Here is a 12,779-nt window from a genome sequence, read left to right on the forward strand (position 1 = left end):
AAAGAATGAAATTAGAATACTTCCTAACACCACAGGGCGGGGGGGGGGACCCTCAAAATCAATTAAAGACCAAATATGAGGCCAGATGCTATAAAACTCTTAGAGGAAAACATAGGGAGAACACGCTAACAAAAAATTTAGCAATATTCTCTTTCCATTCAGTTCAGTACCTCAGTCGTGTCTGACTCTTTGCTACCCCCTGAATCACATCACGCCAGGCCTCCCTGTCCATCACCAACTCCCTGAGTTCACTCAGATTCAAGTTCATCGAGTTAGTGATGCCTTCCAGCCATCTCATCCTCTGTTGTCCCCTTCTCCTCTTGCCCCCAATCCCTCCCAGCATCAGAGTCTTTTCCAGTGAGTCAACTCTTCGCATGAGGTGGCCAAAGTACTGGAGTTTCAGCTTTAGCATCATTCCTTCCAAAGAAATCCCAGGGCTGATCTCCTTCAGAATGGATTGGTTGGATCTCCTTGCAGTCCAAGGGATTCTCAAGAGTGTTCTCCAACACCACAGTTCAAAAGCATCAATTCTTCAGTGCTCTGCCTTCTTCACAGTCCAACTCTCACATCCATACATGACTTCTGGAAAAACCATAGCCTTGACTAGACGGACCTTAGTCGGCAAAGTAATGTCTCTGCTTTTGAATATGCTATCTAGGTTGGTCATAACTTTCCTTCCAAGGAGTAAGCGTCTTTTAATTTCATGGCTGCAGTCACCATCTGCAGTGATTTTGGAGCCCTCCAAAATAAAGTCTGACACTGTTTCCACTGTTTCCCCACCTATTTCCCATGAAGTGATGGGACCGGATGCCATGATCTTCGTTTCTGAATGTTGAGCTTTAAGCCAACTTTGTCACTCTCCTCTTTCACTTTCATCAAGAGGCTTTTTAGCTCCTCTTCACTTTCTGCCATAAGGGTGGTGTCATCTGCATATCTGAGGTGATTGATATTTCTCCCAGCAATCTTGATTCCAGCTTGTGTTTCATCCAGTCCAGCGTTTCTCATGATGTACTCTGCATAAAAGTTAAATAAGCAGGGTGCCAGTATACAGCCTTGACGTATTCCTTTTCCTATTTGGAACCAGTCTGTTGTTCCATGTCCAGTTCTAACTGTTGCTTCCTGACCTGCATACAGATTTCTCAAGAGGCAGGTCAGGTGCTCTGGTATTCCCATCTCTTGAAGAATTTTCCACAGTTTATTGTGATCCACACAGTCAAAGGCTTTGGCATGGTCAATAAAGCAGAAATAGATGTTTTTCTGGAACTCTCCTGCTTTTTCCATGATCCAGCAGATGTTGGTAATTTGGTCTCTGGTTCCTCTGCCTTTTATAAAACCAGCTTGAACATCAGGAAGTTCACGGTTCACATATTGCTGAAGCCTAGCTTGGAGAATTTTGAGCATTACTTTACTAGCATGTGAGATGAGTACAATTGTGCAGTAGACGCTGAAGAAGCTGAAGTTGAAGGGTTCTATGAAGACCTACAAGACCTTTTAGAACTAACACCTAAAAAGATGTCCTTTTCATTATAGGGGACTGGAATGCAAAAGTAGGAAGTCAAGAAACACCTGGAGTAACAGGCAAATTGGCCTTGGAATGTGGAATGGAGCAGGGCAAAGACTAATAGAGTTTTGCCAGGAAAATGCACTGGTCATAGCAAACACCCTCTTCCAACATCACAAAAGAAGACTCTACACATGGACATCACCAGATGGTCAACACCAAAATCAGATTGATTATATTCTTTGCAGCCAAAGATGGAGAATCTCTATATAGTCAACAAAAACAAGACCAGGAGCTGCCTGTGGCTCAGATCATGAACTCCTTATTACCAAATTCAGACTTAAATTGAAGAAAGTAGGGAAAACCGCTAGACCATTCAGGTATGACCTAAATCAAATCCTTATGATTATACAGTGGAAGTGAGAAATAGATTTAAGGGACTAGATCTGATAGATAGAGTGCCTGACGAACTATGGAATGAGGTTCCTGACATTGTACAGGAGACAGGGATCAAGACCATCCCCATGGAAAAGAAATGCAAAAAAGCAAAATGGCTGTCTGGGGAGGCCTTACAAAAAGCTGTGAAAAGAAGAGAAGCTAAAAGCAAAGGAGAAAAGGAAAGATATAAGCATCTGAATGCAGAGTTCCAGAGAATAGCAAGAAGAGATAAGAAAGCCTTCTTCAGCAATCAGTGCAAAGAAATGGAGGAAAAAACAGACTGGGAAAGACTAGAGATCTCTTCAAGAAAATTAGAGATACCAAGGGAACATTTCATGCAAAGATGGGCTTGATAAAGGACAGAAATGGTATGGACCTAACAGAAGCAGAAGATATTAAGAAGAGGTGGCAAGAATACACAGAAGAACTGTACAAAATAGATCTTCAAGACCCGGATAATCACGATGGTGTGATCACTCATCTAGAGCCAGACATCCTGGAATGTGAAATCAAGTGAGCCTTAGAAAGCATCACTACAAACAAAGCTAGTGGAGGTGATGGAATTCCAGTTCAGCTATTTCAAATCCTGAAAGATGATGCCCTGAAAGTGCTACACTCCATATGCCAGCAAATTTGGAAAACTCAGTAGTGGCCACAGGACTGGAAAAGGTCAGTTTTCATTCCAATCCCAAAGAAAGGCAATGCCATAGAATGCTCAAACTAAAAAATAAAAAATAAAGAAATAGGACCTAATTATACTTACAGTATTTTCACAGCAAGTTCAGTTCAGTTCAGTTGCTTAGTCCAGTCCAACTCTTTTACACAGCAAAGGAAACTGTAAACAAGGTGAAAGACAACCCTCAGAATGGCTGAAAACAATTGCAAATGAAGCAACTGAAAAAGAATTAATCTCAAAAATATACAAGCATTTCATTCAGCTCAATATCAGAAATATAAACAACCCAATCAAGAAATGGGCAGAAGACATAAAACAGACATTTTTCCAAAGAAGACATATGGATGGTCAACAAACACATGAAAAGATGTTCACCACTGCTCTTTAGTAGTGAAATGCAATTCAAAAGTACAAGGAGGTATCATCTCTTCAGAATGGCCATCATCAACAAATCTACAAACCATAAGTGCCTAACAGGATTGGTGAAAAGGGAATCCTCTAGCACTGTTGGTGGGTAAGTAAATCCGTACATCCACTATGGAGAACGGTATGGAGATTCCTAAAGAAACTGGGAATAAAAATACCACATGACACAGCAATCCCAAGATTGCTACTTTTACGTTTAACTGCTTAATATTTTCTCTTTGTTGGTAATTTTTCAGTTTGCTTAATTCAACCTTTTTTCAACCTGGCCGGGCGGGGAAGAAACGGGCAAGCGACTGCGCGGAGCAACACTGCCCCCTACAGACCACAGAAATCAAAAAGCCAGCAAGCCCGGAAGAAAATCGATCCTTCTTGCTCGGTTTTCCAGCAGAGGACTTATGGGGGATGCCCCTGAGGACCAGAGAAAGAAAGGGAGCCTCTAGAAGGGGCCCGGGTAAACCATCCCTGGACCGCCCGAGTTCCGCTCGACTCGCCCACAGAACCATACCGAGGCGGGCAAGAAGTCAGGACGTCCAGGAAGATCCGGAGTTGCTGAGGGCTGGTTCTGGGCCTGCCCCGGGGAGCAGTGAGGTCAGTGCCAGTCTCCCAGCCTGCGTCTGCTGGGCGATTTCTTCCCGAAACTCTTTGGAACTCTCCACTGAGGGACCTGATCCGTGATGTCCGGGTCCTGTCCAACCTGGCCCCAACAAGATGATTATTTTGGGTCACTACGCTGCCCTCTTCTCTGTCAGTGGATTCTGGATTAAAGTCCCTTCTTGACCCACATTGCAGGGAGCTGAGCAACTCATGCTCCGTAACAGCTGATTACTTCCAGGTGCTTTGCACTATAAATGTGTTATGTCATAATCTTGATAGAGTGGATGAGTCGTTTTCTATGTACTTTCCCTCACACCCCCCTTTCATTTAGTATCTCATTGTAATAAATATGCTATTGTTGGTTTTCAGGCCATCGGTCGTGTCCGACTCTTTGCGACCCCATGGACTGCATGCAGCACGTCAGGAGGCTTCCCTGTCCTTCACCATCTCCCGGAGCTTGCTCAGAATCATGTCCATTGCGTCAGTGATGCCATCCAGCCATCTCGTCCTCTGTCATCCCCTTCTCCTCCTGCCCTCAGTCTTTCGCAGCATTGCAGGCTGCCTTACCCTCAATCCCAGTGAGCATTTTATTTCACTCTTCCACTGGAGAGGGGAATGTAGCCTACAAACAAGTGTGCAAACTTCAATCTGACAGACTTGAGACCTGAACATAGGGACACTCTCTGGGGAACCCTGAGAACCTGGAGAGCTGACTCTTCTGTGAGCCACAGGTCCCAAAAGCATAAAATGAGGGCAGTAATAGCATCTCCCAGGTGGTGTGGCATCAATTACCCAGCAGGATCTTGGCTTGGCACTTGTCCCTGTCATGTTATCATTGTAGGTGGCTCAGATGGTAAGGAGTCAGCCTGCAGTGCAGGATAGCCAGATTCAGGGTTGGCAAGAGCCTATGGAGAAGGAAATGGCAACCCACTCCATTATTCTTGCCTGGAGAATCCCTTGGGCAGAGGGGCCTGGCTGGCTACAGTCCAAGGGGTCTTAAAGAAACACACGTCTGGACCACTTTCACTTCCACTTCACGTAATGATTTTCAAGTCAAAACTCACTGTCATAATAAAGTTCTCTTTAAACATACAGGAGGGCTTCGCTTCATGGCCGTTCTCCCGCCCCGCCTGGGCTCTGTGGGGAGCGGGGCGGCCCGCAGCGGCCGGGAGCCGGAGCTGGCGAGCCGAGCGGGGACCTGTGTACCGCGCCGCTGAGGCGCAGCATGTGAAGCGGAGACGGCATCCAGTGCGAGGCGAGCCTCTCAGCCGGCCGGAATGGCCACGACGGCCGAGCTGTTCGAGGAGCCTTTTGTGGCAGATGAGTATATTGAACGTCTTGTGTGGAGAACCCCTGGAGGAGGCTCTAGAGGGGGACCTGAAGCTTTTGATCCTAAAAGATTATTAGAAGAATTTGTAAATCATATTCAGGAGCTCCAGATAATGGATGAAAGGATTCAAAGGAAAGTAGAGAAACTAGAGCAACAGTGTCAGAAAGAAGCTAAGGAATTTGCCAGGAAGGTACAAGAACTCCAGAAAAGCAATCAGGTTGCCTTCCAACATTTCCAAGAACTAGATGAGCACATCAGCTATGTAGCAACCAAAGTCTGTCACCTTGGAGACCAGTTGGAGGGGGTAAACACACCCAGACAACGGGCAGTAGAGGCTCAGAAGTTGATGAAATACTTCAATGAGTTTCTCGATGGAGAACTGAAATCTGATGTTTTTACAAATTCTGAAAAGATAAAGGAGGCAGCAGACATCATTCAGAAGTTGCACCTAATCGCCCAAGAGTTACCTTTTGATAGATTTTCAGAAGTTAAATCTAAAATTGCAAGTAAATACCATGATTTAGAATGCCAGTTGATTCAGGAGTTTACTGGTGCTCAAAGAAGAGGTGAAATCTCCAGAATGAGAGAAGTAGCAGCTGTTTTACTTCATTTTAAGGGTTATTCTCATTGTGTTGATGTTTATATAAAGCAGTGCCAGGAGGGTGCTTACTTGAGAAACGATATATTTGAAGATGCAGCAATACTCTGTCAACGGGTAAACAAACAAGTTGGAGATATCTTTAGTAATCCAGAAACAGTACTGGCTAAACTTATTCAAAATGTATTTGAAATCAAACTACAGAGCTTTGTGAAAGACCAGTTACAAGAATGTTGGAAGTCTGATGCAGAGCAGTATCTCAAAAGTCTCTATGATTTATACACAAGAACCACAAATCTTTCCAGCAAGTTGATGGAGTTTAACTTAGGTACTGATAAACAGACTTTCTTGTCTAAGCTTATCAAGTCCATTTTCATTTCCTATTTGGAGAGCTACATTGAAATAGAGACTGGCTATTTGAAAAGCAGAAGTGCTATGATCCTACAGCGCTATTATGACTCAAAAAACCATCAAAAGAGATCCATTGGCACAGGAGGTATTCAAGATCTGAAAGAGAGAATTAGACAACGTACCAACTTACCTCTGGGGCCAAGTATCGATACTCATGGAGAGACTTTCCTGTCCCAGGAAGTGGTGGTTAATCTTTTGCAAGAAACCAAACAAGCCTTTGAAAGATGTCATAGGCTCTCTGATCCTTCTGATTTACCAAGGAATGCCTTTAGAATTTTTACCATTCTTGTGGAATTTTTATGTATTGAACATATTGATTATGCCTTGGAAACAGGACTTGCTGGAATTCCTTCTTCAGATTCTAAGAATGCAAATCTCTATTTTTTGGATGTTGTGCACCAGGCCAATACTATTTTTCATCTTTTTGACAAGCAGTTTAATGATCACCTTATGCCACTAATAAGCTCCTCTCCTAAATTATCAGAATGCCTTCAGAAAAAAAAAGAAATAATTGAACAGATGGAGATGAAATTGGATACCGGCGTTGACAGGACATTAAATTGTATGATTGGACAAATGAAGCATATCTTGGCTGCAGAACAAAAGAAAACAGATTTTAAGCCAGAAGATGAAAACAATGTTTTGATTCAGTATACTAATGCCTGTGTTAAAGTCTGTGCTTACGTAAGAAAACAAGTGGAGAAGATTAAAAATTCCATGGATGGGAAGAATGTGGATACAGTTTTGATGGAACTTGGAGTACGTTTTCATCGACTTATTTATGAGCATCTTCAACAATATTCCTATAGCTGTATGGGTGGCATGTTAGCAATTTGTGACGTAGCTGAGTATAGGAGGTGTGCCAAAGACTTCAAGATTCCTCTGGTATTACAGCTTTTTGATACTCTGCATGCACTTTGCAATCTTCTGGTAGTAAACCCAGATAATTTAAAGCAAGTCTGCTCAGGAGAACAACTTGCTAATCTGGACAAGAACATTCTTCACTCCTTCGTACAACTTCGTGCTGACTATAGATCTGCCCGCCTTGCTCGACATTTTAGCTGAGGTTGAATTTACAAGGGAAATGTGTTGTACTCCAGCAAGCCTTGGTTGAAAGAAAGCACAGAAGGTTTCTTATGACACAGCCAACATTTTATTGAAAAATGACTGTTTGGAAAAACAGCAGCCATACTTACCCTTGAGGATTTATTTGAAATTTGGGCAATACTAAGAATATTTTGGTTTTTCCTTAAAAGTTTTAATTCCATTTCTGGACTTATATAAATCTCAAACTCTGTGAAGCTATATGTCATTGTTTTCATCCTGGAAAATGTTGATGTCAGTTGTTACCAGTATTCCAGTTCATGTTCTTTAACATAGTCCATTGGGAAATTTCAGCTTCCTGTTTTGCACTAATGATGGGTAAAATACAGCAAGACTCATTTATTATTTATCAATTTTCAATGACCTTTTCAGCAGTGGTAATTGTTAATCAGATTATTTTTAAGTTTTCCTGGAGAACTTTTTACCTTATTTCAAAGGTTGAAAATTGGGCATAATTTCTGTAGTTGGTTCATTGAATTTTTTCTGAGGTACAACAGTAATACTATTCCAAAAAAATGTTATAAAGAAAACTAAAATGAAATACATTTTATGTAGGTATTAGCAGTGTGGATCAAAATACATCTGCTTTCTGGGTAAAAGGAAAAAAAAAGTTTACAATTTCTTATTTGGTAAACAGATTTTAAGCCAATACTAGCAAGAAGTTAATAAAGCTACCTTATTTTATATTTCTTTTAAGATAAAGTAGAGGATGTTAACTGAAGGACCATATTTATTCAGTATTTTAATATTATAAGGGAAGTAAAAAAGTGAGGTATAGACTAAATGGTGCATGTGAGAATTATTGGCAGTGTTTAGCAGCAATGCAATCCTTTAAGATTTTTATCCTTATGCTAAACTGAAATAAGATGGAATGGCTAAACATGCAGGTAGTCTTCCATTTTAAGAGGAATTGGGAATTGATAGTCAGCATTATATTCTCATCCAGAGATGAACTTTGTAAGGACTAGTAGTTTTTAAATATATAGTGTCTGTCATTATCTTTTTCAAGGCGTTTCTGAAGTGATTCCTACTGAGTGTAGTTAATTGAATTGGCTTAATATGGTGACATAATAAATCACTTATAAAATTTTAAATATCAAGTGGAAATTTAAAAAAATTATTAACTATAAACTTTCTCTGCAAGAATGCATTCTTAGCTGTATGTAGTGTTTCAGCTTCCATTGTATTATTCATAGTCTTCCAGGAACAGATAAACTTCAATGTTTGACTCATTTTTGGCTTTTCTTTTTCCTCTAATGTAGGCTTTTTGGCCTAATTTTGGAAAACTACATTTAAGAATATGTTTCTGAATGTTCAACTTTACCAAAACTTCCAGGTCCAGAGTGAGCTAGCTACTGTTTAAGTTACTTTTAACTGAATTTTCTTCATTTTCTGTTTAGCCCAGTGTTATCTAGGTAAGCAAGAGAAATAAACTATGCCAACATTTATCAAAGCATTTTAGGAAATTGTGGCAGCTTTGGAAGGCTGTCTAGTTTTCTATTCCTTAGCCAAAGGAAAGCCAGAACAGGTTTTGGATATTAGAGAAAGTCACATGCTTGCCATTTTAGAAAGCTCTGATGTGAATTCAAATTATACCTCTGTTACTTAAAGCCAACAATTTTAAAGCAGTAGTTTTACTGGCCATTTGAACTTTGTACACAGTGTCAATTTGTTTTTAAAAAAAAAAGGGGGAAAAATATCAAATAAAACATGAGAGAACATTATAAGACTTCCACATCAGAGAAGTGTTTCAGATTATTTTGTTTGGATTAATTTTTAAAATGTAAAGCATATATTTGTTGCGTAGCTATTTTGTTAATTTTTATTTTTATATTTGAGTTATGTGCAATATTTTCCATTATGACCATTGACAGGACACTAACAAAGAAAACTCATAAGTGAATACTTAATTTAGAAGTGTTAACATTATTGCTCAATAAACAAATTCCCTGCAAAAAAAAAAAAAAATAAACATACAGGAATTCCTCAAGGATCCGAAGCAAGACAATGGCAACCACTCCGTCCACTATCATTCACTATGTCCGCTTATAATGTTTTATTGTAATTTTAAGTGTCAATGGGTCCGGCGAAAGTTCTCACAACGGGTTCTCTGAAGGGGTAAGATGCACTCTGAATCAGCCAACCGGCACAAGCAAAGGAAAACCAAAGGAAACCAGCTGCTTCTTGAGGCAAAAGGCTTCCTGTGATTTTATTAAAGCGCGAAGGGGGGAGAAAACCGGCCCGGCGACACTGTGGAGCAACACTGCCACCTGCAGGCCACAGAAACCAAAACGCCGCAAGCCCGGAAGAAGAGTCATCGTTTCTGCTGGGTTTTCGCGCAGAGGACTGGACAGCGAGGACCCCAGAGTTAAGGCGGATGCCCGTAAGGACCAGAGAAAGGAAGGGAATCTCTCGAAGGGGTCCGGCCAAACCAGCCCTAGACAACCAGCCGTCCGCGGAACCATAGCAAGACGGGCAGGAAGTCAGGGTGTCCGGGAAGATCCGGCGCTTGGTAGGCGGGGCTGCACTCCGATTGGCTGGCTATGGGCCTGCGCGCAGCAACCCAGTGAGGCCCGTGCCCGTCTCCTGGCTCCGGTCGCCTGGGGATTTCTCTGGGACCGGTTTCGAACTCTCCACTGAAGAATCTGACCGGTGACGTCCGGGTCCTGTCGCCCACTGCCGAAGCCCCCCACGTGCGGGAACGTTACAAGTCCCCTGTCCATTCTCCTCCCTCCCACCCCCGGCCTGTGAACGCGTCCCTCCCGTGGTACACTCACTGTTCTCTCAGGCCTCACTCTTCTGATCCGTCCTCAGTGCCCACGAGGCTCACCCGGTCACCCCGGAGACTCTCCGTCCTTAGCGATGCTCCCTTCCTCCCACCCGAGCATCCCTCTGCCCAAGGTCCCGCCCGGGGCATCAGGAAAGACCGCGCCCCTCATGGTGTCCTGGTTCCAGCATTCCTCCCTGTCATCACCCTCAACATGACGTCATATCCTCCAGCTCCCTCGCACTAGTGCCATGCACTGATGCCACAGCCTCCTGGAGACCCAGCTCACCGACCGCGCGTCCTTTCACACCATGCGCCAGGCCCCTCCTGGATCCGCTGAGCCAGGGCTGGAAGCTGTCCCCCGCAAACACACCTCTCCCCGACAAACACACCTCTTGTGCTCCTTTGCACCCTGTTCCCTGCCCACTCCCTGCCTGTGTCTGAGCACCTGAGCATCGAGGAGAAAACTTTACAACTTTACAGAAGTGTTTTATCTTAAATGCATGGCCGGAGTAGACCTCTGTTCAGTTTCATGGTCACCTAGTTACACTCCTACACTACACACTCCTAACCTTCCTCCATGCTAATGACCACCAGCCCCACCCGCCAATAATTCGTGGAAAATACCGAAGCAATCCAGTCGGATTTCTCAAGTTTCCCAGTCCCGATCTGCATGTTTCTGCCCTGGCACTCTGCTGCCCCTCTCCACGCCTGCTCCTGACTGCACCCAGCCCCTCACCTCTGCCCAGGATCCCATGCCTTGCACCTTCTCAGGGACGTTGCCCCTGCAGTTATCATTCCTCTCTCCTGAACCAGCGCCTGCTCCCTCTACATCGGAGCATTCCACAGCACAGGGGGAAACCCACCGTCTTCCACCACCCTAGTCTGCAGCTACTGGCACATTACCGGTTGCCCTGCAAAGCAAAACTGCTTCAAATTCTGCTGAGAGATTCTCTCCTCTGCCCCCTTCCATGGAGCGTTTGTCCCAGTCACTCCACTGTAACTGGCCTCGTCATGGCCATCATTAATATCCATACTTCCTGATCCCTCAGACACTCTTCAGTGCTCATCTTAGCCAACATCTCAGGCACCTTTGGCATATTTGACTCTTGTGTTCTTTATCCCTCTGTTTTTCTATATTCAGGGGCGTGGGGTTTATGTGACAACAGCGTCTCCTAGATGTACTCGACAAGGTACACATTCTACACTATGCCCCCTTTGACCTGGATATTGTATGGTAAGTCATGGGTCAAATGAAAGACAAGCCAAAGAAAAGAGCATCCCAGTCACAGCGGGGGAACGGCCCACAGAGGCAGTGGCAGGCAGAGGTGAGAGAGCTCAGACAAGGGAGGTGTGACAAGAAACGAAGAGGAACACCAGGGAAAGGAGGATTCCACCCCATTCACACTTGGGACTCACAGGAGGGCACAGTGTACAATGACTCAATGGAGTCTTTGGGCAGAAGGGTGGCTGCAGTTTAGGAATTTCGTTTTCTGGAGCTGATCTTGGTTCCTGCTGTGGTGCAGGTGAGATCCAAGGGAGGGCTCTGCATCACCCGAGGGAGAAACGTGGAAAGGGACTGAATCCAGACAAAGCCTAAGCAGGCGATGGGCTAGGGGACCTCGCGGCTGAGGCTGAGGAGTGGACGTCCCTGCCTGGGGATGGGCTGGACGATCAGACCCAGATTCAGACGGGTCTGCAGATGCCAGCAGGGTGGCTGAGGCTCAGTTAGCCAGGGAGGACCAGGCCCACAGCAAGAGGAGGGAGACAAAAACGCAAGTTTCACCACGCCCACACACTGGCGGTGGAGATCAGCATCACCAGGTGGAACCAGGAGAGAAGAGCACACCCTGCGAACACACAGCCCACTACTTCCAATACCATGCATCTTTGGTTCTTTTCAAGCCATGTTTCTTGAAAGTATAGACACCAGGACCATCCTTATCTGGTTACCTCTCGATTCCTCCGCCATGTGCCCGTCCGCAGAACATCCCCTTGCTAATGCCTCCCAAGAGCTCCGTGGGCCAAACCATAGTACCCAGTGCTGTATTGGCCACGGACACATTCCGTTTTCAAGACCACTTTTCCTTGGTCAGAGTCTGACAGCAGCCCACCCTGGCTTTCAGTCCATTACTTCTAAGTCTCCTTGTCGGTCCATTTACTTTGATCCCCTCCTAAATCTTGGGCTTTGTTTTCCTCTGGTTTCCAACCTCTGCCCTGTGCTCTTCCATGCCATACATGATCCTTGGGTGACCATGTCACCCCCCAGAGCTTTTACCCATCTGACTTGTTGTCGTCAGTATCCCCCTGTATGCTGTTGGCTTTTCCTATCACTAAATATACCTAGGACTAAATCTAATCTCAGCTTGGCCCCAGATTCCCCGCAGGCCGAGATGTATGGGGCATCTGCACTGCGATGTCCCATAAGCCCTGCAGGCCTGCTAGTAGCCCCAGGACAACGTATCCTGTCTCATGGATGGGCACCGCCATCCACCCAGTTCCTTAAACCACAATCCCGGGCATGCTGCTGGGTATGATCTTCACTGTGCGCTGACTCCCCTGGGGCTGCTCTGTAAAAGGCTGACCCGAGATCTTCCTGTTGCCACAGGTGGGGATCCATTCCTCTCAGAGGCCCTGTTCCTGCAGACACGCTCTGAAGGTGTCCGGAGCACGGGCCATCACCCTCTTTTGGTACTCCGAGAGAATCCACGCACTGTAATGCATCTGAGAGGCTGAAAGCCCTGTCTTCAACAAGATGAGGAGTCAGGACACAGCAGTGCAAGCCCATCACTGGGGAATGTGCCAAAGAATGTCTGGAAGAGATCCCTAAAGAACGTTTAGGGAGGTGGGTCTTCATGGGTGTGCACCAAACAAGGGATTGCTTAACTGTATTTTTCCCAATGAGCATCCTCTTCCGATTTGGTCTTCATCTGA

At 44.7% G+C, this 12,779-nt stretch overlaps 1 protein-coding gene across 1 annotated transcript; it reads left to right on the top strand.

Annotated features, from left to right (window-relative positions):
* Positions 1-4,785: 4,785 nt before the first annotated feature.
* Positions 4,786-7,143, top strand: LOC138071140 (exocyst complex component 5). Its single transcript, XM_068962572.1, has one exon. It carries the CDS (start codon positions 4,913-4,915, stop codon positions 7,037-7,039), a length of 2,127 nt encoding a protein of 708 aa, XP_068818673.1. The 5' UTR covers positions 4,786-4,912; the 3' UTR covers positions 7,040-7,143.
* Positions 7,144-12,779: the final 5,636 nt, after the last annotated feature.

Source organism: Capricornis sumatraensis, chromosome X (assembly GCF_032405125.1).
Source record: "Capricornis sumatraensis isolate serow.1 chromosome X, serow.2, whole genome shotgun sequence".
Classification (NCBI taxonomy): Eukaryota; Metazoa; Chordata; class Mammalia; order Artiodactyla; family Bovidae; genus Capricornis; species Capricornis sumatraensis.

What these genes read in the sequence shown, in the direction of transcription:
- LOC138071140 (XM_068962572.1), top strand. Translation starts at nt 4,913, where the DNA reads ATGGCCACGACGGCCGAGCTGTTCGAGGAGCCTTTTGTGGCAGATGAG.